The 15,553-nt window shown below is 42.0% G+C and overlaps 1 protein-coding gene across 1 annotated transcript; it reads left to right on the top strand.

The window, feature by feature from the left end:
- The first annotated feature begins 278 nt into the window (after nucleotides 1–278).
- CEP57 (centrosomal protein 57kDa) lies at nucleotides 279–13,908 on the top strand. The gene is made up of 12 exons (XM_009865459.1): nucleotides 279–357; nucleotides 634–707; nucleotides 817–973; nucleotides 3,896–4,075; nucleotides 4,382–4,503; nucleotides 5,357–5,473; nucleotides 9,974–10,051; nucleotides 11,025–11,129; nucleotides 11,284–11,352; nucleotides 11,703–11,947; nucleotides 12,640–12,784; nucleotides 13,672–13,908. The coding sequence occupies exons 1-12, from the start codon at nucleotides 279–281 to the stop codon at nucleotides 13,906–13,908; spliced, it is 1,608 nt and encodes a 535-aa protein (XP_009863761.1).
- Nucleotides 13,909–15,553: the final 1,645 nt, after the last annotated feature.

Raw genomic sequence — 15,553 nt, 5'->3', positions numbered from 1 at the left:
CCTTTTTGCTTAGAACCACGTGGTTTCATGGTGTGCATGGTCACAGCTACGTGGTCCCCTCTGGTCATTGCAGCATCCCAGCCACAGCAAATGTTTGGAAAGCTGATGTTGGCTGCTGGGAGATCCCTGCTCTGTGACCATACTTTTCAGACCAGTCTCAAGGTGGTCTAACAGCACATTCCTGCCTGTGACCTGCTGCTGCTTTTTCTTGTGGTGATGCTGCTGCTGAGGTCATGAAGCACGAAGTCATCCAGATGTGTCTGTTGGTGAGATTCGAGATGTTCATGGAGTGGGATAGGAAAGATGAAACGAAGCCAGTGGGAAAGAGGGATTGGGCCTATGTGGCTGTGAGGGGAGGTGAGGAAGAGAGCGTGTCCCCTGCTCCATCTGCAGTGAGGGAGCTGTTGCATTAGGTGACCAGGTGTGGAACTGGGGTCCTGGGTATACTTTATATGGTTTGGCTGCCTTAGTACAGTATCTCTTGTGCAGGAGGAATAATCAGTAGTTAGTGGTGGCTGTTTTCCAGCTGTCTGTGTATTGCCTTCTCACAATAAGCAAAAGACAGTATTAATGTATAAAACAACAGTGGAAATCAGCAACTTTTATGGAAAAGATGTTTTCTTTCTGATACAGTTTTTAGTGGGCGAGAGTTGCGTGTGAAAATGACACAATCTAAGGCTGTTAAGGAGGGAAATACCACTTTTGAGGTATTGGTCTTCTGCAGCAATACTTACATCATCTAAGCGGATTCTACTTTTGTCTCTTTGTTACAATAAAACCAAAACACGCTCAGTAACAGCTTTCTTTTATTTTCAGGATGATCTGCACAAATCTCCTAACTCTGTGTCAACCACAGATGGACTCTCTGCAGCTTCATTTATAGAATATCCAAAGTTTAAGCCGTTTATTAATTCAGATTTGCTGCTCTCCCCCGGGAAACCAGTAATTCCATATCCTGAAAGCAACAGCAGAGGTAATAGATCCGCAAAGTTGTTTCCTCATCTGTTTCCAAGTCATGTGGTGAAATAGTGTATGTCCACGTCTGGGAAGGCTGCAGTCTTTTTATCCTTTTATCACTTCCCAGTGATGTGTAGGGCACCTGTTTTGTAGGTCTTTCGCTCTTCTTTTTCTGAAGAATACCTGATGAAAGAGGTCATCTTATAGCTGGAGAAAGATGCTTCTCTTCAGTAAAATTGGCTGAATACTTTGTGAAATTGTCCTGACGTGTTTTCTTTGTCCTTCCTTCAGTTGTCTTCTCCCTCAAATCTTTCCTCTCCCGAGTTCACAGCTGCGTTTGAAATGAGGAGACTTTAGTCCCCAGAATGGTTTAGAGCAAAGGTAGAGGTTTAGTCCTGTTGAGATGGGAAAACTTGTCGTGGACTAAGGGTATGATGAGAATATTTCTCATATCAGCAAAGACTTGAAGGATACAGAAAAGTTCAGCGTAGTCCTGAACTGAGAGTTCACAGCAGAGAGAAGGGAGGTGATTTTACTCCTGCTTATTCTTCTTTGTTTCTCCCTCCTTTCCCACTCTGGTCCTGGTATTCATCTCCAGGTAAACAGATATGACTTGCCTGACCAGACACAAACTAAAACGGTCTTGGTTAGTTTTCTGTTACTTTAGTGAATTGGCTTGTCATGCAGTGAGCCGTGCTCCAGAGCTGCCTTGGGGTAAGTACAGGAGGCAGCGTGGGGAGTTGGGAGGCTGGAGCAGGACCAGTCCTCTGATGTGAGCTGGATGTCTCGGGGTCTTTGCAGAAATGCTCCCTTTAATACTGGAGCTGCGTAGAAGCTTAAGGATATAAAAAACTTGATATTTTTTCCTCATAGCGAGGAAAGTGAGAAGGATTTAGGATGAATCCTAATATTGCTCAAAGTTAAAAAAGTGGGCAGGATAGCCTCAAGTCCCTGTTCCAACTGCATAATTCATGTCTGAGTTACTAGGCACTTCTATGTTAATCACCTGGTAGGTGAAATCTCCGTTCTTGAAGTGCTATTTAAAGTGCAGTATATGCTTTCCTATGCTCAGTGTCATCAGTTTTGAGGGTGCTGTTGACACAAAACTAAAGGAACCTTGTGACAGATAAAAAATTGGACATGCAGGAAAGAATGGGTTACTGATGCAGCGTATTTTTATAGTTTGTGTTGCATTAGTGACAAACTTGAATTCTAGGTTTTCACTTGGCAAGTGTTTTCATGCAGGGAATCTGCTAACTCTGTAATAAGTGCAAGTGAAGGGAGACAGTCTGATAATTATATATATTTTTAAAAATTATGAAATATCTTTATTCAAAAAATGTTTAAGTAAAAAAATGTTTAAGTAAATATGAATGCATACCAAAATTTAAATCCAACAGGCAGATGATGCAATATCTTACTCATTTTGCAAAGCTCTTAAAAATACAGAAATGTTTTTGAGTTTATATTTTAGTTAGTTGAAGGATATGGGGATTAATTTCAGATGGGAAAATAGATTTGATTGTTCTTGAGGGTCCTCACTGCTTCTCCCATCCCCTAATTTAAAAAAAAAAATATATTGAAAAATCCTGAACTTGAGTATAGTAAATTCTGCTTATTTTGGTTTGAAATTCTTTGTGCTGTGTATATATATATATGTGTGTGTGTGTGTGTGTCACCAAACACACTTGTTTTTAATACTCTAATAAGGCTGACTGAATGATATTTGGCATGAGTTGGACTTCACCTTTATTCATTGCTTGCATTGCTTCAATGGCATATTTTGTTAGTCATTGTTGTAACTATACAGGGATTTCAGTTTAGCTCTAAGGATAATACTAACAAAGCTGTTCATCATTTCAGCTATGCCCATTTCAACTGAATCTTGTTAACAGTAATAGAGAAGAGGGTACGGTTGGTGACCCTGGTGTTGCAAACAGGGCCCTGTTAATCATTGTACTTATTTTACCCCCCTTTTTTTTCCTTGTAATCTGATGCTAAACCAAATGCGTGGTCCAGTTTTCTTGTGCTCAAGCAGTCTGTAATAAAGCTGCATTCTTTTTCTAGGGTGGATTTAAGCAAAAAGGAGTGGGCTAATGTGACCTCACAGATTAAACTGCTATATGAGCTGTCTGTACAGATGTTCCTCTGTTTTACTTTACCAGGACTGTATAGGGGAAAGGGCTGTTGGTTATGGTTCCCTTTGCAGAATTAAACAATACAGCTAAGAGACGTAATACATCAGATTTCCAGCAGATGGTCTAATTGCAAGGCGATGCGAGTTCTATTACAACTGCTTTTCTTATTGTGGTGATGAATATATAAAGGTTTTGGTGAGTATCTGCTAAAGCAGGGAGCAGAAAGAGAGAATGTTGTTCACCACAAGGGAGATGCATGTCTTAAGAGGGAGGAGGGGAACACAAGTGCAAAACCAGAAGAATCAAAGAGCTGCCTCTTAGAGAAATAAACACTTTTATAGCCTTTCTGACAGCTCACCTTTATTCTGATCTGAGACCATTCGTAGGAATGTATTTGTTGTGCTAGCATGCATTTGTAGAGAAATAATAATATCGAGACCTACCACTGTTCTGTCTGTCTAGTTTTGACCTTTGACTTCCCTTTGACAGAGTCAGAAGATGCACTATTTGTGCTTAATCTACAGAATATTTACACACCTTGTTCTGGGAAATGGATGCATCTTTCCCAAGTATTTCAGACTCAAGTGTGCACCAAGGGCATCTGTTTGTTTGAGGCTAGCTTTAGAATCAGTTATGATTTAAAGGGAATTGCATCCTAATTCCTGGAAGGAGTCTTGGATGCTGGTGAGGAACACTTGACTTTCTTGCATAACATGCTTTTATAAAAACGTTTCAAGTTCAACGTTATCCCAGAATGGTGATTTAATGATAGCTAACAAAAGGTACTTGTTCAATTACAGCGATATTTTCTGCTCTGAAGAATCTCCAGGAAAAAATTCACCGACTGGAGTTGGAACGGCTTCAGGCAGAAGAGAATGTAAAACATCTCAGCAGGGAAACAGCAGACTATAAAAAAGTATTAAGTGAACAAATGCAACACGAAGAGCATGGCAAGACTGAAGTGTCAAAGAAAAATCAAGGTTGTTTGCAAACTTTATATAAGTACTACAGAACACTGATGTGGATTAAACTTCATTTTTATCAATGCATAAGTCTTTTAATTTGCTTTGTTCAGTATCTTTTGCTTTGCAGTGACACATGGAATTACAAAGAAATAATTTTAAAAGTGTAGTTTAGGCATCTGCATGCGTACAGATATTCTTTAGGCTTAATCTCTGAGTTTCTTTAGATGGTCCTTTTCTTGTTTGTTTTGGAACTGTCCTGAAAACATTAAAAAAAAATAAAGCAGTATATAATTTCACTTTTCTGCCTTCTGTTATCTTCAGAACTGGCTTCTCAGCTGGCAGCTGCTGAGTCTCGATGCAGCCTTTTAGAGAAACAGCTGGACTACATGAGAAAAATGATCCAGCACGCAGAAAATGAGAAGTCACATCTCTTGGAGAAACAGGTGTGTTCTCAGGATTGTCTCAAGGTTAAATTGTCATAATTTTTTGTAGTTACTGTAATTTTAATAGCTCTAAGCGTGCATGCTATTTCAGCTGCCCTTTATATACTTTTGGATAATTTCCCTGCTTGAATTTCCCAGTCTTATCAGGACCCTGTTATTTTCTGCCTTTGTGCACCTGTCTCGAAGGCAGTTCCAGACTCTGGTATTAATAAAAATTGTTTGTTTCTGTGTGATTGGCTTACTGTAGTAGCTCATCCTTATCCCTCAGTGTTAAACCCATGTGCCACTGGAATAAAAACTCCTGTTTCTGTTTACACTCTTTGGATCTTTGGGGATTTTCTTAACTAAGTAATGCTGCTTTTGCTAAACTGCGGGAGGTTCTGTAGGAATAATAGTCAAATTTCTCTTTCTTAAAATTGGTGACTGAGATTTCCCTTTTATCTAAGATGAGCTTGAATTTTGTTTTATAGGAATATGGTTCACTTAGTGGTCTCTGTTGGTCTCTGTGGCTGTCCTATTTCAGTCTATTAAATAGTTACTGAAGAGAAAAGCATAAGAAAGCTGTCTCTAATAGCTGAGTAATCAGGTTTTGTTGCCACGTTGGATTTGTAGGGAGGAGAGACTTTGCAGTATCTCTCTCATCTGAACCTGGTTGAGTGTGAGATTCCCAGCATTGATGGAGCAGTGGTGCGGTTGCTGCCTGATTGTAGCACCATCTAAAATTACACAGAGGATGTCATAGTTTCTTTGGTCTGTTTATGCGTCTCCTTTGTGCTGCAGACACGAGGCTTACTACAGATGGCCTTCTTTTATTATGCTTATAATGGTTTTTCTGTTCACTTCTCCCTTCAAGGGTTCGTTGGAGAGAGATCGGCTTCTTGATCAATCACGTGTTCAGTCTAAACTGGACAAGTTGGATTTGCTGGAAAAGGAGTACAGCAGACTTACTACGATGCAGTCCATAGCAGAGGTCTGTCATTCATACTTGATACAGTATCAGATTTAGCTTGTTTAATTGTCATCAGCACTTTATAGCTGTATGTCGATAACAGAACTGAGCAAAACTTTGTGCCGCAGAGAAGGACAGCAGCTAAACATCTTGGAAGTTACTGCTGAAAGTCTGCACAGCCAGGTAGGCTTCAGGTCACTACACGCTACAAGAGCTGGAGTTTTATTAAGGCTTAACAGTATCTGTTGGTGTTCTCTTCTGTGGTTCCTTGGTGCATAGGTATGTAGGAGTGTGAGCATTCCTGAGCTCTCATCTACTGAGTTGCTTTGCATGCTGCTGAGTGCTAGCGGTTGTGTTCTGTTATCACCCTCATTTAACTTGCCTGGGTTTGGTGTGGTTTTTTTTTTTTTTTCTTTTAGCCATGTAACGCTCCTCCTTAAGAAATGCAGTTAATTATTCTGCTTGTGCAATTCTGGAGCCTGACATTGCTAGGCCTCTAGCACTGACTGGCTGTCAGTGGATTTGAACCAATTTGCCTCTCCAGGATTCATTTTGAATTGATGGCTTTTAAAAGTTCAGCATGTCTGTGTTTGATTGTATTCTTTCTGTGCACCATCTGTGGCGTTGCCTTCTGAAATCTGGTCCAGCCTTTTTCTGCTGCTGTGGAGAGACAAGACTCCCAAGCCTGGGAGCTGCAGAGGGCCTGATGAGGGAGAGGCTTCTACCTCAAAATATCTTTCATCCAAAAGGAGCAGATAGTTCATGATTTGATTGTGGTGCTGAGGACAGCTCTGAACTCTATCCAAATTATAGGCTTGCCACCCTGCTCCAGCTTTTACCAGGTGCTGAAGTAGATGGTGTTTTTCCAGGAGCACACAAGGAGACGTTTGATACTAAATCTTTAGTTAGTTGGTCTGCTGCGGGACCTTTACACGCTGCAGCTATTCCTGAAGTCCCTGACCCAAGGCAGCTGTAACAAACTGATTCAGATTTTGACACCCCATTTTGATAAGCTGCATACATGGAATAAAAGTGGCTGCATTGTTTAGCCAAGCCAAACTCTTTGAAAGAGAGGTGAGTGTCTCCCGAACCTTGTTCACTGCAAGGAGCGGTAGGTTCCTCCAGGGTCAAGGCTGAAATAACTGGCACAGCAACAGGAGTTCCTTTCTCAAGGGTTTTTACCAAGTTTTTGACTGGTAGCAGCTGGAGTTTGGTGGAGCTGGGTTGTTTGTCTTTTTGTACTTGGCTAGTGAACATAATTTCAGCGTAACAGGTTTTTTGTTCTTTTTTTTTTTTCCCTTGGATCAAACTAGATATCTTTGGTTCTCCAAGAGTCAGCAGCTGTCACAGTTAAATCTGTTTTAGTGGAATTGGGTGTTAAATTCACACAATTTTGAGTCAATTGTAGGAACTGAGAGAAACCTGGATTTAACTCTGACTAAAGGTAATTTTCCTTGTGATCACTTACTCTCATGTGCTGGTTTCTGATTGACAGGTCGCTCTGCCCCTGTGCTTGCAGGCTGTGTTTCCACGTGAGCACCCCTGTGCTAAGTGTCACCTTATAATCCTGAAAGAGTGACTGCACACTTTGCTCAAAACAGTTGCCTCTGTTTCCTCACCCATCTCTGATTTGGTTGTGGCAAGACCACAGGAACATTTGCAAGTGTAATTTGAAGCAAGAAATGGATGAGAAAAGATGATTTCTATATGTGGTGTGCTGAAGTCTGTTCTTCCTGATGATGAGTGATGGGACAAGGGGAAATGGCCTGAAGTTGTGCCAGAGGAGGTTCAGGTTGGTTATTAGGAAGAATTTTTTCACTGAAAGGGTTGTCGGGCACTGGAACAGGCTGCCCAGGGAGGTGGTTGAGTCGCCATCCCTGGAGGCGTTTAAGAGAAGGGGAGATGTCGTGTTGAAGGACATGGTTTAGTGATGTTGTCAGGGCTTGGAAAAGGTTGGACTCGATCTTGAAGGTCTCTTCCTGATTTTGTGAAGTGGATGGAAAGTGGCAAGATGGCTACTCGGAGCAAGCAATGATCTCTCTGCCTCTGACTGCAGACGCTCTGCCAGAGTACAGGTTGTGTGGGGGTCTTGCTGAGAGCATTTAATCTCTGCAGAGCCACTGCCTGGCCCTGTGAGTATCGCCTTCAAGCGATTTGCCAACGTTAACATTGGCTGTGAAAAGGAAATGCTGCGACTCTCATCCATGTGAAATACTTGTAATTGAAGCATTGGCCTCAGAAACATTTTCTGGTGTACGTTTATCACAGCGGTGGTCCTGCAGTGCAGTCCCTGGATAGCTGAGAGAGTCTGAACACCGCTGTGTCCGAGGATGGGGTTAGGGGATGGGCTTGCACCCTGGAAGTGTGGTCCAAGCTCTGCTCTTGTGTGTGGCCAGGATTTGAATGTGTGTGTGTAGAAGTACAGTTGGTAGTAATTGACCTTTTCGTAGTGCTAACAATGAGATTTAACAAAACTCCAGTATTCTGTGAACAATAGAAGTAATGAACCCTGATGTCCTGTTGTGGCTGTATGTTACCTGCCCCTTCAGCTCCAACTTTCCCTCTCTCCTCTAATTGTCTGATGGTGAGAAGCGTGACCTGCCCTGGTCCAGCTGGGTGTGTGCCGACTGCACAGCTGTCAGGCAGGTGCAGGGTAGTGGAGCACAGAGGGAAAACCTGTCTTTGCACTGGAGACATTTCCTGTCTGGTGGAACCAGTTTGGATGTTCATCTCCATAGACAATTTGTAGGAAGTTTAGGTGTTCAATGTCTTTGCTCAGTCTCGTATTTTGCTGTCTTCTTTGGTTAAAGTTGTTTGAAATTTATTTCAGTGACAACTGGGAGGGTGAGTGAGGTGATTGCATAAAATTAAATTCCACTTAGAAAATGAACAGAAATAGACATTTAAATTTTTATTTCTATTTTTTCAGTGGAAGTTTTTGCAGTGGCTGCTGGTGAGGGAGCAGAGTGTTTTGGGCAGCCCAGAGCTGATCTGCACTGCCTTTTCTGTTTTGTGGTACTTCATGTGATGGGCAGCATGGCTGGGGAGTGTGTGTGTTTGCTGTTGGCCTTTGGACTTGCTCCCTCTTGCTGACGGATCAGTAATCTGTGTCTGCCCCCGGGAGAGCTGAGCTCCCAAGATGGATTGCATAATAACTTTTTCTATAAGCAAGGAAAAAATATTTCAGGAAGTTAATTTACTATCAGGGTCTGAAGACAGCTGAACAGCTGAACAGCTGACCGAGTGAATACTCAGTTCATTTCAGTACAAAAGCATTGTCCCATCTTCCTGTGAGCCCTCAGTTCAAGCAGAAGATTTGCTTTAGAATTTCCATATCAAAAACTCTTCTGTACCCAACAGGTTAAAGATCTTTGTGCGACTGACCACTGAAATAAAGAATTGTGCCGTGTGCTGTAAAAGGCAGAAGATGATTTTAAGTTACCTGGAATGTATCTGATTTTAATTAAGAAAATAAAATTGGGCAAAAGGGTTCTTCTATTCAACAGACAAAGATGGTTCCGTTGTATAGTACTCAGTGTTTATCCAGAGTTTTGTCTTTTAATACCTTTGTGTAACAGCTGGTTACATTAATATTGCTGTTAGTACTTCAGTAAAGCAGAATTTAAATATTTATTGCCTCAGCATAGTGGGCTTATAAACAAACAGAAGTGTACAAATAGAGATGTTACTTTGAATTTGATTAGTGAGTGGCTCTCACTATCAGTCCTTGGGAGAAAGAAGGGAAGTTGTTTTGTGTCATCGAGCTCTGGATCATTTTTTCATTCAGCTGTATAAAATGAGATAACTTTCACATTGGAAGTTTAAGTAAATGTGTCCTACTTAGATGAGGTTTTCTTAGTGTAGAGTTTCTAAAGAAATGTATGCCTTTCCTCTTAACCCTTTTCTTTGAAAAGCGCTTTCAAAAGAGTTCTCACATGCTTTTAACCATAAAAAGTGAAATCACTTCAGTTTTGCTTAACAATCTCTCAGGCATCATTCAAGCTTTCCTCCCTCTTTTTTTTATTAGCAAGATGGCTAGATGTTCAAAAATTCCTCACTTCTAACAGCTTAGGTTACAGGCATTAGCAAAAATACCTTTAGTTCTGTAAATAAAGCAAGTTTTCTCTCTGGTTATAATAAATACATGACATACGTTTGTTAGCTCTTTTGTAACACAAAGTCTTTTAGGATAATGTATGCAAAGCAACCTACATTCTATTTAATTTTTTTTACAACCAAAGAGAAAGACAGCCTTGTGTATTGCTCTCCCTGCAGGTTGTGACTTAAATTTAGATACCAATTGCGGAATTAAGGTAGCAAAAAAATCAAGTAAGTTTTAAGCATTAAGCATTTGAGTACTGTATTTATGTCTATGCAGACAAAACATCAGCAATCGTTTTAATGCTTAGTTTGAAGTCGTAAGTTGAATTTTTGCTTAAGCTCTTAATATTGTGGGCTTCAGGAAGAAGAAAAAGCATTATTTCATTAGTAAAGTTAGCATTTTTATCTGACTTTGACTAGAAAAAGATGAAACGGCTGGAACAGAAACTTCAGGAGGAAGAACATGCGAGGAAGCTTGTTCAGGAAAAAGCAGCTGAGGTAACCAACAGGAAATTTCTTTGGTACTTGTATGCACTGTAATTAGCTCTTCCTTTCCATCAGCTTTTCAGCTAAACTTTGCTGAAGGTGCTTCTCATTTACAGAGTAATGAAAACCTTGGTTTAGTATTTTTTTTTTTCTTTTGTTTTTTTTTTGCCTCTCCTGTCTGAGGTACCAAATGTTCTGAAGTTCTCGGAGGTTTTTGGAAACCTTTTTCTAACAGCAGCTGTGCCCTGAAGTTCCATTTCTTCAGTAATGAGGAGTAGAAATTCTGCCTAATTCATAGTTGAGGATGTGTGAAAATGCCTGCTTTAAATAGATCAATGTCAACAAGTGTGCTCCCTTGTTCCTAATAGTAACTAGAAATTCTGTAGAAGGAGGTAAGAAAGAGGCAACATCACTTGGTTATGAACCCATAAGGACCCACAGGAAGGGTGTCTCTAATGAATCATGATTAATTGTTGAGATTGGTTAGGAGATGATTTCTGAAGCTAGGTCATAGCTTTCACTTGGGCGGAACAGCAAAGCCTACAGAGCTCGCCGTTGACAGTGAGAATCCTGACCTTAACTCTTCCAGTAGACACTTTGGGTTTGGGTTTGGGTTTTTTTTACTGTCAAATTGAATAGAACAGAAGTAGTTGTCTGTTAACTATACGCCACAGCGTCCGTTGAGCAGGGTTATGTGGCTCGTGTTAAGTGTAAAGCACAACTGGGGTTTTGGCACTGCCTGCATGGGCATATAATGCAGTAAGACGAATTCTCTAACTTACTAGGATTAGTAATGAGTAGTGCTATCAGAGGAAGTACTCTAATTTTTAAGTTGACCTGGGCCTGCTGAAGCATCCTATAAACTTGTAGCCTTTGTTTTCAGAGAGCCTGGATTTTAAAAATTCTTGTTTTGCAGTTCTTGGGTTACTCTGTCTCTTACCTGTTAATATAATTGCAGTAACTCCCCTTATTCCCTCAATTAAAGCTTCAGACAGGCCTGGAAACCAACAGACTGCTGATCCAAGCAGCATCACCATTGCTTTCTCCAAAAGCAAGAAAACCCAGGGAAAAAACCACACGAACAGAAAAGGTAACGTGGTGGGGGAGAGAAAGGAAATTATTGAGGAGGTAAATAAGGGTGTGTGCAGGAAGGTAGGTTTGCCTCTTTTTATTACAAAGCAAAGGGAAAATGGGTTTGCTGTAGTGTCATCTTTGATAAACGTTTCTCTCTTCCTTCCTTGCAGAAACGCCAGCTCACTACGCAGCCCCATTACAGACTGTGCCTGGGTGACGTCCCCTTTGTAGCTGGGAAGGTGAGCTGCCGAATTCCAAAGCTTAAAGCTCTGTAGCTGCAGCTCAAGCGGCTTTGGCTTGGTGCGCTCCTGACCCCCAGTGGTCAGATCCTGTGGTTTTCTTCCACTCTTCCCAGTTTGTCTTCAAAAGGCTTGTTGAGTATCCGTTAACTTGCTGAAGTAGCTTTACCAAAAAATGTGACCCCTCGAAGCTGCTAGTCGGGCTTTTCTTGTTAGTGCATAGTCATTCCAAGAAAAAATGCATTCTTGGCAGCAAATAAAAAAATGTTACTGTTTTTAAATGTTCTCCAGTATCATTATCAAGTAGGTTGTTGATGATGTCATTTAAAAGAAGTCTCTTTTCCTTTCAGTCTACCAGTCCCAGTCATTCAGTTGGTGCCAATGTACAACATGTCCTACACCTGATGAAACAACACACGAAAGCTTTGTGTAACAGCCGTGTGGTAAATGATACTCCACTAGTAAAACCCGTCAGTACTGGTCATCCTGCCAGCAGAAGCAGAAAGTCATCTCTGCCAAAAGAATCCTCTTCATCCCAGGAAGAGCTTTCGGAAGTGCTGCTGACTTTACAGGATGAATTTGGGCAAATGAGTTTGTGAGTTTGGCATATTCTCCGTTCCAGATTATGCGTGTAGATTGTTTATATTCTTTGCCTTTTGTGTTTAAGTTGGAAGGTTTTGTCTGAAAAAGGAGTTAGTTTTTGCAAGTCTCTTGCATCTAATCTCTTTGGTGTTCTGGCTGCCCAGGCTGCCTGTGCTCCTTGCAGCTAAAGAGAGATTTTTACAAACAGTCTGGACTCCATGCCTGTGTTCATATGCAGCGGCACTGCATTGCCAGGGAATCGGGGAGAGGTGGGGTATCAGCCCCTGATGCGCTGGACAAATGCTCCATTAAAGGACAGCTTTACTGGTTGTTTTGCTTCTCCTGGTTAACAGAACACGAATTATTATCCTACTGCACAACCACAGTAGATACAGATACCCAAAGTAATAACGGACTGAGTGCTGACATCATGCCCTCAGGGGGTTATTTGGTCATTTTGAATGTGGGAGTTGAAGTTTGAAGCTACTTAGGTTATTGAGACTTAACGGTGCAGCAGCCTGCCATCAGGCTGTGCTGCTGCAGTAATGCTGCTAACCAGCAGTCTTGGTGGTTTGCTAGTGCATGTTGCACATGTCTGGCTGCTGATGCTATGGTTTCCTAGAAGTGTTATTTCTGAACTGGTTGTACAAGCACCAGAAGCCAAAGGAGTGACGCAAGCTTTGTTCTGTGTGAATTCCATGCTAGTGATCACCAGCAGCTGTCAAAGCTTGTCCAGGAAGCCCCAACCATCGCGGTGAGGGAAGACCTGGAGAGGGAACTTGAGGCACTGGTGGGAAAGATGGAAGCAAAGGCAGACCAGATCAGCAAAGTCCGGAGGCATCGTTTGCAGGTGAGTTACTTTTGACTATGTTTATGCTTCTGTAGATTTTTCTGTCTTAGGTTTTGGGGTTGATTTGTGTTCTATCCTAACGTAGCAGTAGTTGAATAAAGCAGAAATAACTACTGTAGAGCAGGAGTGCCCAGCTTTAGCTTTGATGTCCCAAAGTTAGTTGCATACCTCTGTCTTTCTATCCCAGTATTTCTGCAGGAGCATCCTTTTTGTCTTACCATGTCTTGGGCAGACCTTTCACATCACTTCCTGCTTTGCATTTTACACTCATCTCATCCCCAAAACAAGGAAAAGATTGGCGGTTGTACAACAGCCGATCCCACAGCCATTGAATTCTGTAAACACAGCATAAGCTGGTTGGGCAACATACAAGATGAGAAACAACACATAGGGCTGGAAGGCCTTACTGTACCTCCTGGGCCTCCAGCTGTCGGGCTGGGCATATTCTTTGTATTTTGAGCTTTGGTATTCTTTTTGAAGCTACATCTCTGACAGTAACGAGCTATTAAAATCACTAGTGTGCATGCAGAAAAATTTGGTTTACATTTTTTTTTTATTTTCAACCACTGGGTAGTAAGTGACAAATCAACTTTTTTGTGGTCTATAACTTTTTATGTTACTTTCATAAAGATGTTCCCCCATAATGAACTTGTCAGTTTTTAAAGTGATAGCCTAGCAGTTGAGACTATCAGCTGAAGACAATTCAAAAGTGCAAATACAGCAATGCTGTATAAGGAAAATATTTGTTGTCTGGGGTCAGTTGGATGCATCCATTTGCTTAGTTGGGTGAGATAAGTGGTGAGATATTTCGGCTGTCTGGAAGAATTGCCCAACATAGCCTGAAACAAGGCCACTGCTTAATGTTTTGCTTCGGGCTTCTTTTTCAGCTAGAGAAACTTAAGAGAGAATGCAAGTCCAAAAAGACTTCTGCTAAACAAGTAAAAGACAGCAGGTTCCCTGTTAGTGAGGTTAGAGTAACAACTACAGTAACCACAAAAGGAAAGAATGCTGGTCCCATCAAAGTGAAACCTGGAGAGAAGAGTCGGAAGAATCTTCAGTTGCTGCGAGACATGCAGACCATACAGACCTCGCTGCAGAAAGATGATATCAGCTGGGACTACTGACTGTTTCGCAGGAGATGTCCTGGTCAAACTGTTTCACATTCTGGATATAAAGCAGCTATGTGGAAGAGACTGCTGTGTGCTAAGTGCACTTTTGAAGTATGGGCCCTTAATCCTCCATCCCTGGGTCTGATAGTATCTATTGTGGTGTAGCTTAAAACACATTGGGTTTTTAAGGTCCCCAGCCACTGAACCTAACCAGAGGTCTCCGCTGGTTCTTTCTGTGTTACGGTCCCAGCAGCCCCTCCCTTTCCTTTGAGCCCACCAAGCACTGCGCGTTTCTGGGGGCTGGTGTGTGTGAGACGCCGCTGCGATTTCACGCTCTTGTCGAACTGCACATTGGGAGGCTTCTCAAGATGCATCTTGTCTGAAAGCGATGCTGCGGCCCCAAGGCGTAAGGGATTTTGTCAGTTCTGTTCTGTTTGCAGCTGCAGTTACTCAATCTTGGAGAGTGTCTGAGGGAGAACAGGTAACCCCTTTTTAAAGGTGGTGTGTGGAGCTCTCCTCAAAAAGTTTTTCCCAGTTCTTGTTCTGCTGCATTGCATTAATTAGCATTACTGGCAATGGATGTTTGAGTAGTCAAAAAAGGAGGAAAGTAACTTGGCTGAATTATTTTTCTTAATGATTGATTGAATTCAAGTCTGAAGAGCGACATTTTTGTACAGAAATTCTACTTTATGACACAGCTATAGGATAGGGGATAATATCCTGTCTCCTGGTTCACAGCTTTGGGCTGTAGAGGAGTGAGATAAACCGCAAGTGTTTTAAACTGCAAGTGCCTCAATCGTGCCATTCAGTCCTGGCATCTTGCTTTTAACTTGAAATATGTGCTTTGATGAGCTATCTACTCTGGTAGTGGTGCAATTACTTTTGCACTCTGACTTGCACAGCTGAGTAAATGTTATTTATTATGTTAATAATGTAAAGAATTTCCTATTAATGGAATGTACAGAAGACCCAGATTACCTGTTTATACAGCTGAAAGATAATAAAGCCAACTTGCCTGTTGAAGGAATTGTGGGAAAGCTGCACTTCCTCTAAATTAGTGTTTTCTGCAGCCATGTACCCTGTCCAGCGAGCTTTTTGTGGTGATGATGTGGCATCTCCCTGCTTGGGATAAGTGTGAGCTGCTGGCAAGCTGGAGGTGAGGTGAGAGTCAGAGCTGTCCACTCTGGTCTGTAACTCAACAGGCAGGTAACTCAAAAAGGGCAACACAGGCAGAAGGGATTTGAGTTTTAATTACCTCTGGGTGATTCAGCTTGCTTGCACCCGAGGCACGGAGAAGGTTTTAGCTGTGAGGGGAGAAGTCAGAAGCTGTTAACCAGGCCTGGAGCCAACCCCTCTTAACTTCACTTGCACTCAAGATGTGGGCTCCAGGCAGCTGGAGGAACCACTCAGGGCAGCAGCTTATCCTGGAGGTTCTGAAAAATCAGTAGCTGAAACTGCACGTGAGAGGGACTGCTGGGGATCAGCTCGCTCACAGCGGGGTTGGGTTAACTTTGGCGTTCCCTCGGGCTGTGCTCATCCTTGCCGATGGAGGGCTTGGGATCATTCTAGGCTCTGTGTGCGCTGCATACAGTGAAGGGGGTGCCCAGGCTGGAATTAAGCCTGCGAGGTGTGAGAGCATCAAGGAGCCGGCAGCGAGTTG

Source organism: Apaloderma vittatum, unplaced genomic scaffold, assembly GCF_000703405.1.
Source record: "Apaloderma vittatum isolate BGI_N311 unplaced genomic scaffold, ASM70340v1 scaffold20442, whole genome shotgun sequence".
Taxonomy (NCBI): domain Eukaryota; kingdom Metazoa; phylum Chordata; class Aves; order Trogoniformes; family Trogonidae; genus Apaloderma; species Apaloderma vittatum.
Note: the sequence above shows the minus strand (reverse complement) of the source record. Positions and strands in the feature narration are given on the sequence as shown.

Bases quoted from the DNA above. Each gene is read 5' to 3' on its own strand.
- CEP57 (XM_009865459.1), top strand. From the start codon at position 279: ATGTTCATGGAGTGGGATAGGAAAGATGAAACGAAGCCAGTGGGAAAG. The intron at 708-816 runs GTATTGGTCTTC...TTTTATTTTCAG, and splicing joins AGGGAAATACCACTTTTGAG to GATGATCTGCACAAATCTCC. The intron at 10,052-11,024 runs GTAACCAACAGG...CCTCAATTAAAG, and splicing joins TTCAGGAAAAAGCAGCTGAG to CTTCAGACAGGCCTGGAAAC.